This window comes from Phyllopteryx taeniolatus, chromosome 14, assembly GCF_024500385.1.
Source record: "Phyllopteryx taeniolatus isolate TA_2022b chromosome 14, UOR_Ptae_1.2, whole genome shotgun sequence".
Lineage (NCBI taxonomy): Eukaryota > Metazoa > Chordata > Actinopteri > Syngnathiformes > Syngnathidae > Phyllopteryx > Phyllopteryx taeniolatus.
The window spans coordinates 15,905,188-15,929,742 of NC_084515.1; the positions used below are offsets into that span (position 1 = coordinate 15,905,188).

At 42.2% G+C, this 24,555-nt stretch overlaps 1 protein-coding gene across 7 annotated transcripts in view; it reads right to left on the reverse strand.

Annotated features, from left to right (window-relative positions):
* st18 (ST18 C2H2C-type zinc finger transcription factor) overlaps positions 1 to 24,555 on the reverse strand; it is a 66,608-nt gene that overhangs the window by 41,442 nt on the left and 611 nt on the right. For all 7 annotated transcript variants that reach the window (XM_061798035.1, XM_061798040.1, XM_061798039.1 and 4 more), the window contains exon 2: positions 22,673 to 22,853. In XM_061798035.1, the coding sequence (XP_061654019.1) occupies positions 22,673 to 22,853 (181 nt within the window). The remainder of the gene's footprint in view (positions 1 to 22,672; positions 22,854 to 24,555) is intronic.

Sequence of the window (24,555 nt, forward strand, 5' to 3'; positions counted from 1 at the left end):
AATATGAGCATTAGGAGTGGGTGATACGGGCTCATTATTACATCACAATATTATTATATTTTTTGTATTTTGCATATGAAGACATTTTTATGGCCAATTTCATCAAATGTAAGACCTGTCCTTCCCCCCCACATACACACACAACCAAGTAGTCTTTGAAATCTTTGAGCAGCAGGTTTAAGGATTAGGTGTCATTTTGGAGGATAATTTCTTGACGTGAAATCTTGAAATCAGCAGCCACGTCCAACGGAACAGCCTCTCAGCTCCCCTGCAAAGTGTTTGTGGCTTCTGCCAAAGAGGACTTTCATATCGTTTTGCTATCTTATCCCCTCTCCAAGACAGACAAGCTTCAATAAGAGGACAGCGCTACCAGAATTCTTACCAGACAATTAGGAGGCTGGCTCGCCACGACAGCTTCAATGATTTGTTATGATGGCATAGCTACAGGGGAAACTTGTTATTGGAGCCAGTTAGCAAGCGTCCCAATGAAAGAGTCAGATGGTGACACCTTTGCCGCGGCGATTTGGGGGACTCTTGTCATGGCGTTCCAAAGTCAGTCCCTCTAAATTGAGTTCATCTGGAGCCGGACCACACGAGCGACGGCGAGTCCAGAACGTTTCTTCTGACATCAGAGAGCCAATTGCTGCTTTTTTGACCACATTTTCGCTGCTTTGAGTTCTCCTGTCATATGAAGATCTGCTATTTTATTTGCTCGTTTCAATCCAATTAATGCCGAGTCAAATAAAATTAGTATCTTCTCGGAGCATCAATAGCAGAGTGGACGGTAGACCCTTCTGCCAAGGCACTCTCGGGCTAGTTGCAATCTTTGAATGGTGTTGTGAACATGCTTTGCCTAATTTGGGGACAGGTGTTCGGGGAAAAAGAAGTTCCAGGCCCCCGGTGTAATAATGAGCAGCGTAATCCCACCCAAGGAGGCTCTTTTTCTTTTTCTTTTCTTTTGCATGAATGTCACCAGGTGGTCCCCAATTGGGAGGCGCGTAGGAACCGTTCCGCTTAATCCCTCCCTCGGCACAAAAGGCAGGTCTCCCGTGCAAAAAGAAAAAAAAATAAAAGTTTACGTTGGACACGCTGCCTGCGAAAGGAGTCAGTGATTTCTAATCAGATTGCACTGAAGTGAACAGCTCGCATGGCAGCTGTAGTTTTCCCAGGGTTAATTACCTTTCACTGCGCTCTCTAAATGAGTCAGCTGTTCCTGTCATTAAACAACTCCACTCTAGCTCTCGCGCGCACACAAATACACGAGCACGCTTGCAGCACTAAAGGCGACATGATGTTGATGTATGTTTACGCCCTGGAGACTGACCGTAACCCCCGCCGTAGAACCCCGCCCAATGACCTTATACTCGACGAAGAAGGGAACCGCTGACATCTCAATCCTCAAATAGAACATTTTATGCCTTTTGCACGATGTCTTCAATAGTACGTCAAAATGATGTCCCTGTGTTACTGAAAAACAAGAATGACATACGCACGCACACACTTCACTGTAAAATGTAAACGTTTTGTTCTTTTGCTTTTTGACCCCAAAGAGTTACCTAGATATAATAGTTATGTGTCACTATGTTGCAGGAAAAACAAGAAAGACGCACCTTATGGTTTGACTACAGTATAGTATAACCCTATCCATAACATGCTAAAGCTAACGACAACTCCACCGCGGGATCATAACCTTCACATGCTAAAACCAAATGATCAACCTTCAGCTTAAAATGTAGTAGTTGAGCTATTTTGCTTTTTGGCCCAAAAAGATATGTAAAATCATGTTTCCCCACATTATGTAGTGCAACAATAAAGACGATTGCATGGTTTGACTACAGTATAACTCTATCCATAACATACGAAAGCTGACAAAAACCACACCATTGATGCTAAACTTTACATGCTAAACCAAATCACTTTCAAATGTACTAGTTTAGCTATTTCCCCAAGGTTACGTAAAAATCTTTTTTTTACGCTTTGTACGGAAAACCAGATACACACTACAAACATTCACCCGAAAATTTACCACTTTGATTCTTTTGCTTTTTGTCTCCAAAAGATACGTCAGGATTATCTCTATGTGCGTGGCAGGAAAAACAAAAAGGCTCCGTAGGGTCGGACTACAATCTATAACAGCGACTTGCTTTATGCTGAAGCTAATGATAATGACACCAACCATCTGAAACTTCGCATTTCAAACTAAATTATACAAGAACAGCCTTCACTTTAGAAATGTACCAGTTTAGCATTGTTGGGGGGCTCCCAAACGTTACGTAAAAGTATGTTTTTCCAAATTGTCGGGAAAACCATAAACACACGTTACAAAAATTTGCCGTAAAATGTACCAGCAAAATTCCCCACAGTGCGGAAACAATAACGACATCTATGTGTTAAAGTGTCATTTTCATACTGTATAATGCGATCAATAATGGTAAAGGCATGACCCACTGACTTTCCTTTTAAAAATCAATACAATTTGACTGCTATCCGTATTTTAATTATTGGCAGTTGTTAAACATCCACAACGCCATAATTGTTTCTAAAGTCATATTTTTCAAACTTTTAATGCCAAAATGTCTTCACCGTTAGGTTCCCGAAATGAAGTTTCATGATTTCATGATCCCCTTAAGGTGTACCAGTTTGGGTCTTTTACTTTTCATCGCCAAAAAGGAACAATATAAAATCATGTGCCCCAAACTGCAAAAAACAAGAAACACACGCGCACGCACGTTAGCATTTGACCGCGTCGCGAGCTTAGCAGCTACTTGCGCTTGGCTAAAGCTTACTCAGCTGAGCTAAACTTAACATTCTTGTAAACCACTGACAGACATTATAAAAACTAACCCTCAAAAAGTATGCTTTTTGCCTAGCTAGTGGCTACTTGCCAAAGCTAATGAGTTAGCTACCCACAACTTGAATGTACCACTGCTTCTTGTCCCTAAAAGCTACTTCAAAATGTGGCTACCCATGTTGCCTTTGCACACTTTGATACAAGCCATATTGCAAAGACTCTTCACCTTGAAATCAGTTCAGCAATTTTGAATTTGTGCCTAAAAGTCACGTGAAAACTACGGGTTATGGAAAATGAAGAAGAAACTCTACACACCGAAGGGTTTGACATAACATAACCCCACTCACAACCTTTTTATCTTTGATATAAACCCAACTACAAAATAAATCACCCTAAAATGTACCAGCTGATGTCTTGTTCCCATAAATTCTATCCACAATAGGGGGGGGGGGGGAAAACATGAAACAGGGTGCAACCTTAGATATAGCACCCAAATAATCCCACATACAACCTCAAACTTTGATATCACTAAAGCTACAAAGACTCTTCCCTTTAAAAATGTATCAGTTTAGGCTTTTGTCCCCAAAAGTTGTTTGAAAAAAAATAAGGCTCCAGCACATTGCAGGAAAAATAAAAAGACACCCACCTCCGCCTTTGACTATCAACAGAGCTACAGCAGCTACATAACACAACACACAAACTCAAACTTTTATACAAATACAAAATAAAAAACACCCTTAAATGTAGCTAAAATGTAATCTTATTTGCTCCTTGTCACCACAACGTACAAAAGAAAACTGTCTCCACAGAAATCTACCAGTTTACGTCTTTGGATTTTTGCTTTTGATGAGTCCCCACATTCCAGGGAAAACAGGAACACACACTCACCTCCGGCTTTGACTACAATCATGGATATAACATAAACCCATCCTTAACCTCAACCTCAAAATTTGACAAAACACTCTATAAAATCAATCACTCTACAAAGGACCAATTTATGTCTTATGTCTCCAAAAGTTATGTTAAAAAAAATGTGGGTCCCCACATTCAAAGGGAAAAAAAGAAACAAACACCTTAGGGTTTGACTAAATTCTTGATAGAGTATATACACACCCACCACGTCATAGTTTGATACAACCCTGTCGTCACCTTAAAATGTACCAGTTTAGGACTTTTGCTTTTTGTCCCCAAAAGTTCCGTAAAAAAAAAATATTGGTGCCCACATTGCCGGAAAAACAAGACACACGTACACACTATTTGATCCATTATTGTTCAGTATTGTCAATGATCACAGATTGTTGATTAATCACACTATAAAGCATCTCACGATAACTTTAAATACGACACAGTATATATATATATACCACAGATGGAACTTGACACCATGTATGCAAGTTTATGCCGACAGTATTTTCCAATACAACTTCTAGACTTCAGGTTCATGTTTTATAGTCACTTAAGTAAACACAAGGAGCAAACACATCGGCATCCATGCGTGCATCCAAGTACACTGAATGTCACACACGCTGTCCTCCGTTGACATAGTTGTGCGGTCATCAATCGGTGACGATCCGTCTGCTCATTGAGCCGAGTGGCTCAGAACGTTGGGGGGGGGGGGGAGTTTTAAGTGATTTTTGCCACTGTACGCTAAAATCCCTTGGCCACCTGGATTACAAACTCTAGTCCTTTAACTCATGCCAGTATAAATCCGTGTTAACTCGGATTTACCTCTGGCATATGAATTCTCAATCTGCGTAAGCTTTGTTTGGAATGAGTCGAACATAAGTATTTCACGCGGCAAAGGATGCCCACTGGTGAATTTGCTATTTTGTGTGTGGCGTGCGCACGCCGAGAATTAGCTCACACGTCGGAAAACAAAAGAGAGGACACAAAAAAAAAAAAAAAAAAGGAAAAAACATCGGCAGTGTTGATGTCACTCTGGGAGCCTTCGAGTTTTGACGTCATCGCCACGTCACCGCAGTGACGGCTACAAACAGATTCCTTCTGAGGACACAGAAGAGATCTTGATAAGACGATCACGATAAAATAAAATATGGCATGAGCAGCCAATATCCAAACAATCTCTCTCGCATACACACAGATACACACTTCTGGGCCGGCACAGTTAAGCCAGACTATTTTGTACTTAAAAGGTTAGCGGGGATGCTTTTTGGGCGAGTTTGATCCATGCTTGCCAAAATCAGCAGATGGTCCATGAATATGATTATGGGCATCAATAAAAGGAGTAATCTTGAACAAAATGTAAATTTGACTTAAGTCCAGGCTTTACTATACACAATGGACTTTAACCCACTTTCCGGTGCCACAGCCGAGCACGATAAGCTAATGCACTTACGTTCTGTAACGCAGCCATCCTGGCTGCCGCTGCCACCAAAAACAAAACCCAACCAAACGGCAGTGGCGATCGCATCCATCACAGCAAAAACCAGTGTAATGAGATGGATACTTTGATTTCAGTTTCCCTCCTGTGTCCACTCCTGAGATTTGGTCAAATATAGGCCAGGACCTCTTCGAAAACATTGCGTTTGGTTGTTTTGTGTTTATCCTTTCATCCGTTTTTTTTTTTTTTTTTTTACTGTGTAGCACGTGTCCTCATTAGCGTCCCAGGGGAACTAGATACTTTTATTGATACTAGATACTACTTAACTATACACTTTGGCCAAACTATCCTGGGTTTCAGCTAATGAAAAAAAACCCTCAAAAACTTTAGGCCATGAAAATTCAAACAGATTTAGCAATTTGACTACAAAAGTATTGGTAGTGATACAGGCCGTGTATTCATTGGCTCAATACCAAATCTGATATAGTATCGCACAGCGGTAAACGAAATTAGATGGAAAGCATTCAGGCGCAAGTCAAGACTCAACAACAATTGACTTTGACAAATGCGTACCTCTAATACAGACAGAAATAAGCAAACCACGGGTGCACCGAAGACAACCTTCAAATCTGTCCAAGTGACTGCGATGGCTTCTATTGTGAGCGTCGCTGACACTGACCCTCCCACCCACCTACTTCAATCCGCCACACAAACCCCCGAGCGCTAAAGTGTCTGAATGGCCAGCTCAACTTACCCTTTTCTGAGCCTTTTGTTTTTGCATCTCACGCTGACACGGCGGAAGAGACGAAGCACAAGGATAGCAACGAGGTGGACCCGTCCACCACACAGCTGTGAGAGTGTGTGTGTGTGTGTGTGTGTGTGTGCGTGTGTGTATGCGTGTCACCCGAAACACCAACCCTTTTATTTTATTTATTTATTTATTTTTTTAGCCTTTGTGTCATTCACTTAACAACCAATCTCATTAGCTGCTGGGCTACAATGGGCTGAATTATGTTCTGCGTAAATACACCACACGGTGCTCCTCAAGGAAAGGTCTTTTCATCCCGCAAAGACACACACACACACACACACATTTTCACAAAAAGATGACTATAGGGATGAGAACAGACTTTTTAAAAGTCTTACATTTTGCTTCCTTATAACCTGAAGCTACCCTGCTGCAAAAATGTTTCATACAATATCTGAAAGATACACAACTTATGACATAATATGGCCCATTCACTCCTCATGGTCACATTTAGGGAAGAATATTTGTCAAATTTCATTTAAAAAAAAATACAAAATAAAAAATGTTAGTCTTACATTTTTTTATCCTTAAACCTGAAGATACCCTGCTGTTAAAATGTTGCTTTGTGCGGTATCGGAAAAATGTCGTGCTATAATATTGAGCCTTGTATGGCCTACTCACTCCTGTCATAATTAATGAAGCTCTTAAAGACGCTTTTAACGTTGCTTAGCTACACATGCATATACCTTAATGCTTATAGGTCACTTTAAGACATGACATTTATAAGTCATTTCTGGTTGGTCTGCTTGGGGGAAAAAAAAATCCAAAATCAAAACATACACACCACAAATGTAACGAGCGTAAGCACTTGAAGTCATGACAGCTGTCCATAAGCATCGGGGACGTGTCTATTGGCCAACTTGACCCTCGTTGGGAGAGAAAACAAATAGAAGAAGAGAATGGCGCAGCCTGGGATTGGCGAGCCGGGTCACTGGAGATTTTCCAGACAAACGGCACACCGGGGAGGGGAGGGGAGGCGAGAATAAAAAAAGGACAGGCTCCGAATCTCATTTTAACAGACCGCACACAATCTGGGCTCCCACAGAACTATCTCTGCCTGACCGCTTTCTATTTATCCCTTATCAGTGTTTACCAACCGCTAGTTTTCTTTCATTCACACTGTGAGGCAGTTCTCTTACTATCAGTCAACAGCTGACACCGTGGAACGGCCTCAAAGGCGAGAGGAAGGGATCAAAACTAAACCAAAGCTGTTTAAACAATACAACAGAGGAAATAAATTCATAAATCCTAATTCTTCCCAGCCCACAAGGGTATAAGCAGATGCTTTATAGTTAGGCCAACAGAGCCGGAGCGCAGCCAATGAGGTACGCTGCCGTCAAGGTACATTGGGATGTACATCTAGGCCAAAAAATAACTAAATGTAAAAATGCTGTGCAGCAATGGGAAATATGGATTTCATCTTTTTTTTTTTTTTTTTTTTGCCACGTCACTCAAATCGCTCATTTTCTTGCGTGTAATTAAGCGTAATGATACACATAATACTGTGTGCTAAAGATTTGAAGACATCCTAAACGTTGTTTTTGTAAGCACTACTCATATACACACAGGGTGGGCCACGTTTCCAAACGTATAAATTTTTTTAAACTATCATTATTAATATTTTTTATTATATTATAAAACTTTTTTTTTTTTTTTTACAACATGAAAATGTATGGTATATCCTGTAGTATATTTTCCCATTGTACTACAGTTATACCAACTGAGCACATGCTTGAATTTTGGGAGAAGGAAAAAAAACAAAACATTTTGAGCAAAATTTGTGTTGTTTTGTTTCAAACAAGAAAAAAGTATTACATGGCATCAAGAACAACTGATGTTACTTTAAATTAAAATGTATATATTTGCAACCTTATTATCATTGTAATGCTGCTCAATGCCGTTCAAAGCAAAGTTCTGATACTTTATAGAATATACAGTAGTACAACAGAATATCACGTAAAACACAAAATGTCATAGATGTAAAAATCTTGTTCCTGACATTAATTAAGGAGAGACACACACACGCACACACAATGACACCCCCCCCCCCATCCCGGGACCACCACACAAACAACTCTTTCCGTGGAATACTGATCAAAAGTTAAGTCATTAATTACATTTATCCTCCAGCCAGCTGCTCGACAGCAGATGGATCATTTCTGAGATCTCGTTGAATTAAACCCACATAATTCATTTTCCTGGATTAAGCAACTAAAGTTGGATGTGAGAGGACGGTGGCGAAGGGCGGCTGATGTTGCGTTGTTGGGACAGGTAACACAATGTCCCTGATGTTTTCATTGAAGAAAAAAAAAAAAAAAAAGAAAAGAGGAAACTCTTTAACAGTGCTATTTTCAAAGGGGTCATAAAAGTGTCGCATTCGGTTTGTTTGCGGCCTTTTTATTTTGCTGGCTGGCAGGGTACCATGGACAGTTCCTGTAGGCGAGCGCAGGTCACATGGATCCGTCGTGTAGCAACCGAGCCGCCTGCACTTTAAATAGCTGGTGGAGTGGGGGGGAATCAAGGGAGGAATAATGCCTCGAACTTATCACTGTTTTTACGACACACACGTAGCCTCGATACTGCTCGTGCAATTCAAGTAAAGAGGAGGAAGTTTCCTGTTATCTGGAGTACACAACAAAGTTGAGGAACATGACACTGTGGAGACTCGTTCCATGTACTTTAGTATAGTTACACTTTTCACTTTCGGATAAACTTGTATTCTGCAGGCCTGAGTGAGCAAATTTGTAAGCGCTAATTCATTCTTAAGAGACAACCAAGGTACGATTTCAAGTCGTAAAGATCCAAATACGATCTGTGGGATCACAGAAAACAGACTGAACGGTGTTTGCGCCATTGTGACACACTTAAAGGTGTTCCTTAAGGAAACACACCTTGGGAAATGTTACCTCGTGGGGGCCTGAATAAGTGATTTTATTTAGCACTGAGTAAAATATCTCTCACTATTGTTAAGAGCAAACGTTGATCCGGTTTGTTTAAAAAATGTAAATACTCGCACCTCTTTTTACTGGACGCAAAAACCATTTTGAGATCGTTCAAGCGGATATTTGGAGTCGTCAATGAGCAGCACGTCTCTATCTGGTAAATGATGAACTTTTTTAAAACGCCATCCGTCCTGCTTGAATCAATAGTCGCTCCAGAGACTGTCGAGTGCTCAGCTCTCTTCCAAAGTACGCCCACGTGTAACGCCACAGTGTTAGTTTGACAAACTTTCACCACAAGTCCTGACTAGAAGCGTATGATCCTGATGAATCCAAGACATGGAAAAAACACACGTTTTTGTTTAAATCTTGGACAGGGAGGATGCGATAAAGGACGTTGTACAAATATGAACACAGAGTCAATGTTTAAGTGCAGCAGCGAGGCTCAGCAGTCTTGTATGTACAGCTGTCACCGTCAAAGCCACAGGCGAGCCGCGACAATGCTTTTGTCTGCACGTACAATACCGACATGTGTTCCTCTAAGACAGGCTTATACACAGAAACAAACCTGGTGAATTTATAATCTACACCATCTCATGCTATCCCAACCATCAAAAAATGGGTCACAAAACACTTTGAGCTCTTTAATCTCCCCTCAAACTGCCTGAAACCTGCGCTCGCTTTCCAGCAAAAAAAAACGCCACTTTAGTCAACGTGGTGTAAATATGTTTGAGGAACACACACAATCTCAACAAGTTTGTAGCATCCCAGCTTTTTGCTTTGGCTATCACAAGGCGAGCTTAAAGGCTTTGACATCGTCTGGATGCGACGCCGATGGTCCTCAGCAAAACGACAAGAAATGACACATAAGAACTTTGAAACCAACCTAGAGCCGCGATCCCAAAAGTTCGATTTTCTCCCAGTGTGCCGGTGCTGCTGGCGATGGTGGCGATGGTGCTGCTTGGCGCCGGTGCTGTGGCTTTGAAAGGTAGTCCCCGGGAATATGACATACTGTGCCTTTGACAGCCTCGAGATAAGCACCTGCGCTCGGGTCTCTTTTTACGTCACACCTCCCCATTCACAGCCCTTCAACATGATGCACATTTGCACATCAACAGCCGCCCTCCCCCCCTCGACCCAGCTCCCCCCGCCTCAACTCCCCTCCACCCTCGCTCTACACCCACAGCCACAAAACACACACACAAACAGGCACACAAGGAGGCAAATGCACGAGCGCTCCTCGGCTACAGCACGCATGGGAGCAGCAGATTTGCAAGGGATAAAAAAAGTATCACTCACAAGTCTCACGCTGATATCTTTGGATGATTTGGTACTAATTTGCTGGCTGTCATTATTTCTCATGATATTTGGAAACAAAAAAATCAGGTGCACAAGCTCGAGTACCTAAGTGCGTTTGGGCAGAAGAATTGTGTGAAAATGCAACACCCGTAAGAATCTTTTTTTTTTCTACAAATGTATCTGCCTTTCTTTTTTGTATTTTACATTAAAAGGCTTTAAAAACACAACATCCTCATATACAACAGTTGCAAAAGTGTACTCGGGCAGCAGTTTTGTGCAGAAAGGTTATCACTCAAGACTCGGGCTAATTATTATTATTTATTTTTTTTTACAAATTTTCTGCCTGTTGCTTTTTCTCACAAAATTTGAAGAATTTTGAAAAACTTTTTAAAAAGGCATCTTGCTTCGCAATCTCCCCTTAAATCCGAAGCACAATTCTAAAATTTTGGACGCACTCGAGCGACAGATTTGTGCCAAAAAGGACCACAGGTCAAAATTTCTATTCTTTATTATTTTTGACTAATCTTTTGTTCCCATAATATTTGGAGGGGCAAAAAAGGATCAATTACAAGACTCGGGCTTTTTCTACTGTATGACTTGGGCTCGGACTCGCGCCCTCTAATTCCTGATTCATTATTCGTGTTGGCTGGAATCTTCCAAAATGTCATAGTCCAACAAATGAAAAAAACCATTTGATTATCTTCAAACTGGAAAGAGAGTATGCTGGCGCGTTTTCCCTCCAGAAAGGTTGTCCTTTTTAGTTGAAAATGGTTTACTTTAACCAGGATCCCTTGCTGCACCGTAGCCAGAGGGAGAACCCGAGTTGGTTTTGCGCCTGTCAGAGCCGTAAATTCTCATTGCCTCCCACCAGCTGCCTCCTTTCTAGCTAGCTAGCTAGCTAGCTAGCTAGCAGGCTAGCAGGCTAGCCAGTCATCAACTTCGTTGGGATTCTGACCCGCAAATTTTGAAATCGCCATTCATTGTTTTCGGCGGATTCGAATGTCAATTTGAGTCACCACTGATTCGTGAACAGCCGTATGTGTCGTGTTGCACCAATTTGCATTTTTCAACCATTTTATGAGGAGGAGGAAACATCTAGTAGATGCCCGTGAGCGTGTGCGAGCGAATTTCTACGTATTATTTATGTTAATCCTTATTTCTCGGCTACAATGTAAACTTTTAAAACTCTACATCAGAAGCATGACTCGAGCTTGGGAGGGTGTTCGAGAAGCAGCAACACTCGCGATACTTAACAGCTCATTTTTATTATTATGGATTTGATTTGATTTGACTAATTCTATGCCGATGCTTATTTCCCTTGATTTTTCTAAAGGGGAAAAAAAAAAACAGAACCTTTGCTGGACGTTTTACAAGAAAAGGTGCCCTCCCAAATCAGAATGTGCCCGTGCTTGAGCCACAATTTTACTATGACGTATTAATACAGTATTTATCATCTTTAACTTTTAAAACTCCCAATTACCTCATACTGTACATCAGATGCAAGACTGTGCCTTGACTTGAGTTCTTGAGCAGCAGCAGCAAAACGTATTACGTATATTTTTCTACCAATTGTCTGCTTAAGCTTATTCCCACAGATTTTTGGTCACAAAAATAAAATAAAAAAACATTCAGTGGCTTTGTCATAAGACAAAAATGAGCATGCGTGCGCTCTCAAAGCGCAAATTTATGTGTGATAGGCTCACATTTACCTATATATATATATAATGTTTTACTACTTTATTTGCCTAGCCTCATTTCCCGTGATATTTACCGAGGCGGAAAAAAAACTTTCCCTGGCTTTGTCATAAGACCGCGGCATATGCCCTCCCAACCTCCTCATACATCACTCATCATGCAAATGAGAGGGAATGTCACTCCTCAGCAGCAGATGGCCAGGGATGATAACAATGGCTCAACAGACCAGTTTCAATGTCTGTGACTTTATCGCTACGGCAACAACAAAAATAGACGATATGAAATCCTTAATTTGATTTCTCCCATCCTCCCACTCCTCCCGTTCTTCTTCTTTTTAAATGTCTCTACCTGTCAGCCTGTTTCATTTCTCCCGCATCATTAAAATGTAAACGGCTCGGCTATCGGTCAAAAGGCAACCTGGAAATTATTTTCGGTGATTAGCATTGACTGCCGCCTCGCCCGTCTTTTTCAAGTCACCGGGTGTAATTCCTCCCTGTAGGCCGTGCTCGCCTTCCCCCTCCCCCGATGAATAAAACGGGGGTCCTGAGAAATCACAAATGCCCACCAGCCCCAACTGCCCCTCCGGCAAAAGTGATGTCACCCCTGTCGTCCTGCTGACTCCTGTTCATACAAGCCCCCGTGGCGGAGAGTAAACAGTGGCAGCGTTTAGCAAACACGGCCAGATTACAATGACAAAAGGCAACCACACTTCTGGGTGGAGCCTGAGGGCAAGGGGGGGCAAAAAAGGGGGGAGGGTGGCTGTGGCTTGGAGGGGGGGGAAAAAAAAGATAAAAAAGATCCCCCCCACCCCTCCCTTTTTTTTTCCTTTTCAGCCAGCTGATGGAAGAGGCCACCCAAATATGTTTATCACCCCCCCCCCCCCCCCTACTGCCTGCTTGAGTCTCGAGGGAACCAACGGGAGAGCACAATATGGAGTCATAATATATTTCCACTTGTTTTCTCCGTGCACCAATACGATTGTTACTTAAAGGGTCTGGCAGTTGATCGTCACCTTGTTTAATGGCTCATTTGAAAGTCTAATGGCCAACTGTCCTCCATTACTCGTCCAGGGGAGACGCACAAAAGGAGGAAAAGAAGAAGGGGATGATGAAGAAGAGGAGACAAAGCGCCGTCTATCGAAAGCATCTTATCAAACATCCACGTCGCCGTGGGGATGACAACAAGCTGGGATTATTTCCAGCGTCAAGACGACAAATCAACTTGTGTCAACGCCACGCTGACATATTGCGTTCAACACAAAATGTAATATTCGCGTTTTTTTGTTGTTTGGTTTTTATTTATTTTTTTTGCTCCAAACATCTGTTCGCATGTTGGGGGAAATTACAAAAATAAAATCTCATTGCAAACCAGAATAAAAACACAAACTGATGTTTTGTTGAGCTTGTTTCATCCCCTTGGAGGGAGGGAGGGAGGGAGGGCGGGAGGGGGGGGAAAAAAAAAAAAAAAGTGGGCTGATGGAGGAGTGGGTTGGACAAAATTACATGTCAAACAAGGGTGCGCGTTTTGAAAAGTGCTGCCTCGTATTTGTAGAAAGTGTTTGATTGCATTTAGAAAGGTATTACAATGGGTCACATCTGTGTCTAAAAGCTTTTTGCATTCGGCTGCAAATGACGCAAGCCCAGTGAAGTGTCGCAGCACCCGTTGTTTTGGAGCACCATACCTTCCTCGCGCAAACAAAACCTACACAAATACGTCGGCCTCACTTCTTCTAATGCACTGCCGGGTCGCGGGGTCAGCGCTGGAACTTCGCTCGCTCGCTCGGCACAGCGCACCCTGCAATTTCCACAAAACAATGCGGCTAATGTCATGTGGCAGCCCAAACAAAGAGTACTTAGGGCCATTGAATTGCAGAGACGCGGACTAAATATACGTTCAACTGTGCTTCATCTCTGAAGATCTCTGCAAATAACCTGCCGTCAACAGTAGATGGCACTGTTTTGCCATCGATTGTATTTTATGTTTAATACAGAGTAGCCATCCGTTTGCAAAATGTATTTCAACTTGTTTCAACAGTTTATGCTCTTTCACGTTTAACATTTAATACAGTATTTTGTGAAATTGATACGCACAAAGCTGTCACATCAGAAGAAGGCGCTAGTCCTTGGTACAGTATTTTATAGTGTAGTGGAAAAGAGAAATGTATTTTTTAAGGAAATTAGCACTATAATATTGTACTTTATATCGCATACAGTAATGATATAATAAAATACAATGCAACAAAATCAAACCCTTTTTGCCACATTCTTTGCTTGAATTCAATGGACACAGTGCTGCTCCTTCTGGCGTGCACTCCTTGGCCACGTGGTGGCAGTCTAATGCAGACAAACGGATACTGTCGACATGGAGCCAGTCTCGGCTGCAGTAACATTAGTCGTTCTTCGCAGACAATAAAGAATATATGCCTGTGAGTATTGCCTACATTTGCTGATCCGTTTCCCCCCCCCCCCCCCCCCCCCCGCCCCCCTTCTGATTGAAATCGTCTATTGAGCACAGTAGTTGTGTGTTGTTGTTTTTATACTTTTATCAAAGCAAAAGCTTGATATTAATTGTCTCCTACTGGAAGTACGTGGGCTTCTTTAAATAGTTCAATATTCCTTGTTTTCCTACCTACCCGCAATAATATTGAGAGTTTGTATTCAATGTATTAAAAACAAGCTCTCCGTCACAGACCAAGTCGTGTGTGATTGTTTGCAAGCTGCCATATTTTCACGTGAGTAGACGTCAACGTCACTGCGTACTTATGTCAAGATGGAGCATGCGCAAAACTATGGCTGAAATCAGATGTTTGCAAATGTCATCTTTTTTTTAATTATGGCATGCAAACCTTTCTCAAAAGCAGACTGCACGGTTTCTCCTGTCTCACGTGTTTTATATTTAACACAGAGTGGGCATCCATTTAAAAAATAACTGTGAACGAACTTGTTAAAACAGCAGATGACGCGGTTATTGCTCTTATTTTATAGTTAATACAAAGTAGTAAATCATTTGCAAAAATATGTAAAAAATTGTCGTAACAGTAGATGGCGCTGATTGTCTGGCTTTCATATTTTACAGTTAATACAGAGTCGTCATCGTTTGCAAAAAACTAGCGTCTCCAAAATAAATGTATATACAGCAGATGCCGCTGTTTTTCTTATGCATTTTATATTTCATACAGAGTAGTCCTTAATGTGTAAAAAGAATGTGTATAAAGTTGCCTCAGCAGATGTCACTGTTTCGTCGCCTTTCACATTTTACATTCACTGCAGGTGAATTAACAGTTTTCTAGAATGCAGCAGATGCTGACGTTTTTCCTCTTATGTTTTATTTGATTTTTTTAAATGAGTAGAAACCCTTCAGCAGCAGATGTCACTGCTTTGCGGCCTTTCATATTTCATATTGAAAACAGTCGCAGTGGTTGGTTTTGCAAAACAAATGTGTACAAATGAACTTCACTGACTTCACAGCGCACCCTGCGATCGTTGGAAAAAACAATGCGACTAATTTCATGTGGCAGCCCGTACACTCAAACAAAGCGTATTTCCGCGGCCCCATTGAATTGCGGAGATGTGTCCAAAATCTATATTCAACTGTGCTTAATCTCAGCCGTCAATGCTCGCGCTAATGTGACACAAAAAGCATCTTTCTTGGTGGTCTTCGAGCCTCATTGTTGCCACACTTGATGCCGCCTGTTCACCACAGAAAGTGACATAAAAGGACCAAATTAATTCTTCCAAAAAAAAAAAAAAAAAACCATAAACAAAAGTGTATTTGCATATGCAAATAGAAGGAAGCCAACATCAGTACATGTGGTAGATATGGCTGCGGGACACACACAACTATATCTTTATGTTAATGTCAGCGGAAAAGGAGATATTCTCCTTTTCATAGGGATCACTATCTACACGGCGTGTCAGTTTGTCTCACTTAAAAGCAACAATTAGATTACGTCCCAGCCGTCCCCTTTGGGCCCATTCATGTGTGACCGGCAGCAACCTCGTAATATGTTGACTCCCGCGTCCTTTGAAGACACTGCCACAACATTTCGCATCTTTGCTACCTTTGGAAGTGACACTTCGCTTTACAGTACAAACCATATGCTCCAATTGGGACAGTTTATACCAAAGGAGGTTTTTGGGAGTTTTTTGTTTTTTTTCACACAAAATTCATCTTAAGGTGGCTTTAAGGACCTCACTTTTGTGCACTGGGAACAAGGGGGGGGAAAGAAGAAGAAGAAGAAGAAGAAGAAGAAAAAAAAAAAAAAAAAAAAAGCACCTCACATTGTTCCCCCCCAAACATTCGGACACATAAAATTGTCCGAAACAAAGAATTAAGATCCAGTGGGGCAAAGAACAGTAAGCGAAAAGGTATAAATGAACCACTGATTGCGACACACGGGAGACGAGGGAGGGGGGCAGTGCCCCATCAGATTTAGCAGATGACTTTTGTTTTGTTTTGAAATCCAATACAGGGTAATAATGCCTTTCCAGAATGAATGTGAAGAAATAAATGAAGATGCTTTTCTGTTTTTCATGTTAATTACAGAGTAGTCATCAGTTTGCAAAATGAATGTGCAGATGGGGCCGTTTTTCTTTGAAGTTTATATCTAATACAGCGTAGTAATCCATTTGAGAAATCAACGTGTAGAGACTTTTTCAACAGCAGATAGCAGAGCTTTTCTCCTCTTACGCTATTTATACTCAGTACAGAATTGTATTCGGTTTGTCAAATGATTATGGAAGTTTATAAACTTGTCCAAACATTTTTCGCATTTGTTTTTTGTATTTTCCATTTTATATTAAATGCAGAGCAGTCAACTATTTGCTAAATGTGTGTAAGCTTACGTATCAGTATTCAATGTCGAGTTGAAACCTTTTGCAAACCGAATGCGACCACTGCAGGTGATTTGAGAAGGATTTAGGTTGAATAGAAAGTAGTCATTCATTCAGAAGATAAATATATAGAAACTTGGCTCATTTTTCAAAACCTTTTCCTCATAGGGCTGAGGGGCAGTGACGTCAGTGCTCCGTATGAATTCTGCCTAGCGACAGGTGTCAAAATGACATTTTTATGACGTATATGTGCCGCTAAGTATATTGCTGTAAAAAGCTACCTTTAAAAAAAATAACTGGTCATGAGAGATGCTGATTAGCTTATGATTTGCTGATGATGATAAAAAGCAGAATTCATTAGCCTCCGCCGTTCGCTCTGTGCTGCCCTCAAACGCTCACATGAGACAAATCAGCCGCCTGAGCGGTCAGTCCACGCCTGGCTGATGCAGTTCACAGGCCAGCGACTCGCCGTCATTGGGCGGCGACGCGCACTTTCGCGGGCGTCTCTAGGGGTCTCGGCCCATCTTTTTCTACTCGGCAGGAGCACAATGAAAGCAGACACGCCTCTTAAAGGCCAGATAGCGGCTTAGATGTTGGGCCAAAAAAAGCGAGCGGGGGAGACAATGGTAACAGGTGTGTATTAATGCGCGCGCGGGTAATGACCTTGGTGGCCGTAATAGTGTGTCTAGACACAAAAGTGATGGGGAGGCACTGCTGTCCGCTCTCGCATGTCCCACGAGTGCTCGGAAATTGTGATTGTGATACTAATAAACAGGACTGTCATCAATATGGTAAAGCCCAACATTATTCAGATACACGTAACTGGAAAGGACACTTCAAATGAAATTGTAACAAAAGTGCAAGAAGTAGTAGAGATATATCCGGCAATTAAAAAAACAATTATACTTTTTACAAATTTGAGAAGGCGCAATGTTTTGGCTGAGGAGTATGGGTGTGCCATATTTGTTGAAGGCTGCTTTTGGAAAAGGATGAGTCAAACTCATTTTTATCACGGCCCACTTTGCAGTTATGGTTTCCCTGAGACGGCCGTTATGACTGAAACCATATAAATGTTTAATCTCCTCATTATAGTATTACATACGGTATACACAACAAATTGATGGACAACAACATTTGAAATCAGAAGTTCACTATAATTATTTGTTCAACTATTGTTCAAGTTACTGTAAAAAAAAGGTTTGGTAACAAAGAATGCTTGCAATATCTCAATCATTACATATAACCATTTTAAATTTTGGAACAGATTTTAGCAAGAATCATGGAAATTGACAAACGTGATTTGCTTCCGCAAGCCACATAAAATGATGTGGCGGGCCAGATCTGGCCCCCAGGCCTTGAGTTTGGCATCTTCATCTATCATAATCGAGAGGCAAGGTGTCCAAAATCCAGTAAAGGGGTTCCCAAATGGAGGTGCTTGCATCACTGATGGTAGGCTGATTTAATCATTGGGTAAATGAAAATTACATTGTAGAATTTGAGAAAATAAAAGGTTGCATATCAGCATTTGCCCTTCATAGCAGAGATTCTTCTGTCACAAAACACACCTGACACATTGCTCCACCCTAACCAACCTGCTTGGATCCGTTTCTTCACTTCCTGACCACACTCACCATTGCTCTCCAAATATTTCAAGTCCTCCACCCTCGCCATCTCGTCTCCGTGTCGCCTCACTCCTCCTCCTCCACCCCTAACCCTCATTCATGCACACATAGTGTTTTACTTCAGCTAATCTTCATTCTTCCCCTTTCCACTGCATGCCTCCACCTTTCGAACTGTTCCTCCACCTCCTCCCTGCAGATCACAACGTCATCTGCGAACATCATGGTCCACGGGGATTCCGGTCTAACCTCATCTGTCAGCCTTTCCATCACCACTGCGAACAGGAAGGGGCTCAGGACTGATCCCTGATGCACTCCCACCTCCACGTTAAACTCCTCTGTCACACGTACAGCACACCTCACCGCTGTTCCGCTGGCCTCATACATTTACCTGCACCTGTACTACTCGAACGTACTTTTCTGCCACTCCAGACCTCCTCGTACAGTATCAGAGTTCCTCTCTGGGTACTCCCTTATAGACTTCTCTAGATCTACAAAGACACAATGCAGCTCCTTCTGACCTTCTCTGTCCTTCTCCATCAACACCCTCAAGGCAAATAATGCATCTGCGGTACTCTTTCGAGGCATGAAACCATACTGTTGCTCGCAAATTCTCACCTCTGTCCTGAGTCTAGCCTCCACTACTCTTTTCCCATAACTTCCTTGTGTGGCTCATCAACTTTATTCCTCGATAGTTCCCACAGCTCTGAAAAAGCTAAAAAAACAAAAAGTAGCCATTCAATGAATAATCACATTGGATAGGATAAGAATAATCATGGTACATAACTGTAACATTATGACAAATGTGAAGAGCAGTTTAAGTAGGCTAAAATCCCGTTGAGTACATGAGTACGGATGATTTGCAATTTTGTGATTGCGCATGTAAACTGACGCCCTTTGAGGCAAACAAAGCAACTGATTAGCAAGTAAGTTTCTTGGGTTTATGGAGTGATTCACGTGGGGCGCTCACTGATTTTGCTTTTGTTTCCATGTTACCTAACTTTCCGGACACGCGATTGTCATTTGTTTCCAAACAATACTTGCAATCGCGCTCGCACAAATCAAATATTCCCCCTGTCGGCCTCCTTCGCACACCATCTGAAATGGACTCTCATCAAAAGCCACTGCATGTAAACATCTGCCACATGTTACATTTTTGATTGGATATTGTTTTTTAAAAAAAAATTTTTTTTGTATTGCTGGCTGGTGAAAGGTGACCTCCTCGTCAGATTAGAACGACGATAGAGGGTTTAATCTTTTAATCGTGTGTCAACATTACAAAAACGTATAATCTTCACCGAGATGAGAAAACTGCAAAAATGTCAAGTATTTACCGAAGGGGTGCAAATAAAGCGCCTCGTACTCCTGCATCTTTATCAAGTCAAATAAAAGTATTCTTTGGTTTGCGTCCTTAAGCCTGGCGACTTTTGAAAACTTGAGAATATCCGCAGACATTTATACTCGCTGATTTCTCGCATCATCTCTCCAAGATAGTGATAATACGATTTCTGTGTTTGTGCGCATGCATTTTTTTCGCTGTTGAGAAACAAACTGGATTATGAGCAGATCACTACATAAACAGCTTTCTAAAAAGGAGGCAGCTATTTAAAAAAAAAAAAAAAAAAAAAAAAAGGCTGAAGAAATGCAAAGAGGGATTTAAATTTTAATTTGAATTTATTCCAGCAAGTGAAAGGTTCTTTTGAGAGGGGATTTCAGCAAAGATGACGGTATTTAAAAGTGATAAACAAGCATCTAAAGCGCCAGTGGAAAACATTTTTTTTGTGTTTCTTTCTCGTGCAGGGGAGGAATTGGGTTAGTAGCGGCCACATAAAAAAAAAAAAAAAACAATAAAAAACCAAGTAATAGTCATAATTAAAATGTAAATAAGCGTGATCTGCGGAGATGCCTGAGCTGATTCCCTGTCATAAATTGCGTAATTAGCGTTTTTGTCTCGACACACCTTTGCAAAGACGTAAGGCGGAAATGTCCCCAGGTGCAAAATCTGGAGCTGCACTTGGCAGCGGCTACCTCACACTCTTAATGGATGCTTAAGGAAACACTTCACACTCATCACATGCAATTTCAATCTTACTGCGGAGGAACACAAGCAAAGTTGAAAAATTCAACGCCTGGCGTTCCTCAAAGAATCGGAGGCAGAATCTGCACGCGTGCGATTAACTCGAGCTGTCAGCTATTGTGCTCGTGGATTTTATGTATATTGACGTGATGACCACTGAACTTAAAGCGTAGACAGAAACCTGCATGTCACACAAGACAGACAAAGAGTTACATCATTTCGTCGAACGGCTAATCCGATCACGGACGGCGTTTTGTGTATTTGTTATCTTCGGAAAAAGCCAGCAAAAAAAAAAAAAAAAAAGGCGCCAAGTAAAGCTATTTTACAAGACTCCCTTCACAAGGATGCAGTGCCAGTATTGGGATACAATTTCACACAGCAGCCACATAACCTTTAAGAAGGCTTAGGAAGAGGGAGAGAGAGGGGAGAAAAAAAAGAAAAAAAAAAAAAGGAACATAGCAAAGTCTTCCACTTTCTTCCAAAAATAAAAAGACTGAAAGCTGCAGTGAACTAATGGTGCGGTTGCATGCAGACAAGAGTTGTCTCAAAAGCGCTCGCCGATGGTTAGCGTGCACCTGGCATCCCGCGCGCTAGCTTGGCAACACGCCTCCCTTATAATTACAATGAGCACGCAGTAATGCAGGCGAGTGAGGCCGAAATCGGAACGCTGTCCTTCGAGACGGCGCACTTTTTCTTTTTTAATGGCTATACAGGAGAGAGTTCCTCGAAGTGCAGATGGCAGGCTTTTCGAGCACGTGTGTACGAGATGGTAAAGAAAGGCCCCGAGTGGGAGGCCATATTGTCATACGGCATGACATTTGTCATGTGGATGTTATCGGCAATGCTGTAATGGTGGGCCATTCAGCCCCATATTTGATATTTCATACAGAGTGCACGGATGGACGGACACAGACAGACAGATAGATAGATATTCTCTCATGTATAAACTCAACAGCAGATGGCACTGTTTTCTGTCTTTTATATTTTAATATTTGAGTACTACAAATTCATCAAATTAATATGTATACAGTGGAACTTCGATTTAACGCACTAAATGGGGGGAGGGGTCGTCCGTTAAATCCGATTGTCCGTTAAATGAAAAAACTTTGCGTGGCCTAAAAAGACCCAGCGGAAAACAAAATGAATCATAAAAAGCTTTCCAATGTTTGAAAAGTTTGAAAGTTTATCCAAACTTAGCTCGCTGGTGCGTGGGAGGGAGGATTTTGAGTTCCAAGCGGACACGATTTCCTGTCCGTTAAATCCGAAGCCCGTTAAATTGGGGTCTGTTAAATCAAGGTTCCACTGTACATCCTTTTCTCAGTAGCTGTCGGCACTTATATTTACGGCAGAGGAGTCATCTGTTTACAAAATGACCACGTATAAACCTGTCTCAACAGCAGATGACGATGCATTCTGTCGTTTGTATTTTATACACGTAACCACGAAGCATCGTAGGCCGGCGAAAAACGAGGAGCCGTATAGGAAAGAAATGGCCTGGATTTGTAGACGAGAGTGTTGTTAAAATGAAAAATGCGCTAAAATTTAGATATCCTACAAAATGGGCCAAAACTGTCAATTCTTTGCAACACAGAATCCAATCATTAAATGTGTATCCATGGGCATAGAAGCCAAATACATGAGCCTGTTCGCACGGCAAGTGTATGTTTTTCATGACGGACAGCAGGATTTACTCCTGCATGCCTCGTCCCTTGGCACCCTCCCAAGAACTCCCATAAAGGCTTTGAATCAACCTACCACTGTGACACGAGAGCAGGTATCGCAGCAACAACCGCAAATGTAAACTCCGAGAGAAAGTTTCGCCGCTTTTTTCCGAGTCGCACAGGATCCGCATTTGCATGTGAAAAGAATAAACAGGCGCGTTCTCAGTTACACACTCCACCTGGCTGCGCACCAGCATCCTTGTCAGAAGTCCACCCACCGCACTGGCTAACAGTGAAAGACCTCCCGGGGACCGCGGTGACCATTCACTCGCTTGCCTCCTTTTCGCATGCACCTGTGACTGTTTTTGTGCTTGCTATTTTTTGCTTTGTCTTTTCCTGGCAGCGCGGTATCATCAGAGACACACTTTGCCTCCAAAAGGAATTCTCCTGCCCAACAATGTGGTCTGTTTGTTCGCCGAATGTGGCAGGCCAGAGAGTCAAAACAGCAAAAAAACAAAGCAAGTCGGCGTAGTAATAATTAAAATTGCCTCAAGACAAAATAAGCTCGGGGACGCCGAGGTATGAACGGGGCGTCGAGGATATACGCTACTTTTATCTGCCGCTTTCTCGCCGACTTGAGGGCCCTCGCAGGTGCTCCTGGACCGCTTCTCGTCCTCGCTCTCCTCGGACGGCTCATCCGGCTTCGCCACGGTCGCGGACCTTAGAGAGCCGCTTTCCCATTTTCCAAAGGACTTTGCCACAATCGCTTTGTCCGCTCCTTTCATTGTTTTCTGTAGAACACATTTACAGCATGACTTCCCAGGTTTATCCCCCTTGTGAGCCATCTGCCCCCTTTTTTGGCTGCCACTCAAACCTGGGCTCGTCTTTCCCAAACCCAAAGTAAAGCTGGGCAGACACTTTCTTACTTTCCGATGACTGGACTTGCCCAAAGATTTGATACATTCCTGGTGCGTGTCGGAAATTCGGACGCAGGCAATCGCTCAATTTGCCAGCAAGTCATCTCGTAGTCTATCACGAATCGAAGATAACGCAACAGTTAAGTCATGACTACAGTACCGTAAATATTTGGATGATAAACATTCGTAGGCCTTAAATACACAACAATCAAATGAAAGACAATAAGTACGGCAGTGAGCGTGCCTTCCTGTGTCACATGCTACGTATCGCGCAACCCTGGAACATCGTTTGTCATGAAACCGAGGACCCCCTGTTCATGGTCCAAGTGATGACTTCGCTTCCAATGGCAACATAAAGACGCGCTGCCAATCGGATATCCTCAGTTCCGAATCAGGCCTGACAAAGTTATTCACGAGTGCCGAAGTGACTCAGCACCTATATTTGCAGAGTTGCCGTCACCTGGATGACTGACAAGCAGACAAAACGAAAAAACGATTTGTAGGGGTGGCGCGCGTGCGGTCGCTGCATTTCATCCACGTCTTCACGCTGCTGTGGTGTTGGCGTTGTCGGCATGTCATTGTCTCGATTGGTTTCGATAACTGGCAAACTTTGGACTGGCGCCTGCAGGACTCGAGTGAAACGGCAGCTGTCAAGCCGTGAGTCCCGGTTCGAAACACCGAGCGCGTCAAACATTCGCTTTTTCACGAGGATCTCGAGCGTCAGTCACAATTGAACTTCTCAAACGGCACGGTGTGTGAGAATTAGGGCATTGCAGAAATGTTCTGATTGCCCTGGCATCTGTTTTTAGGGAGCATTTCAACATTGTGTGCGTGTGTGGGTTTTTTTTTTTTTTTTTTTTTTGTGTGTAGTACTAAAACAATACACAAACATTGGTAAAAGCAACTGGAAACATGGAGGAAAAACAAACACCTTTTCACATTTAATCCAACGTAAAGGAAAATAAAAATAGCACATTATGCCCTAATTGAGCGCGGTACAGTCCACAAATACTATTACAAGGCCGATCAGGATTAGCAGCGGAACGTACCTAGTTATCTATTTCCGAGTGCCAAGACTGCTAGCAGTGGGCAACTACATTTCAAAAGCTGGCAAATCCAGTTGTCTCCTAAATACAGAAAGTACTTAAATCCAGAGTGAACAGAAGAAAAAGACGGATAAAGGGTGCTCTGCATATCACCGAAAAGCTTGTGCACTTTTCAGAATCACTGGCTAGGTTAAACAAATATGCTAAGTCGAGATCAAAACAATCCTTTGATCTGCAGCCTACTTTCCAGAGGAATGGCTTGGCTCTTGTTGTAAATAACTTGTATAAATCTATATACCATTTGCCCCCAGGTAATATGAAAAGTGCCAGGGATTTGTAGGCAAAAACCTCGCGGTTAGGAAATAGATCAGATAAAAGCATATGAATATTTCAGCGACGCCGCACTCTGGCATTTTGTTGCACACTTTCTAACCCCGTGTGATCATTGTACTTGTTTGGAAGCAAACCAATGACAACTATCTGATTACACACACACACACACACAAGTCCCTTCTATACTTTGTAGCCAG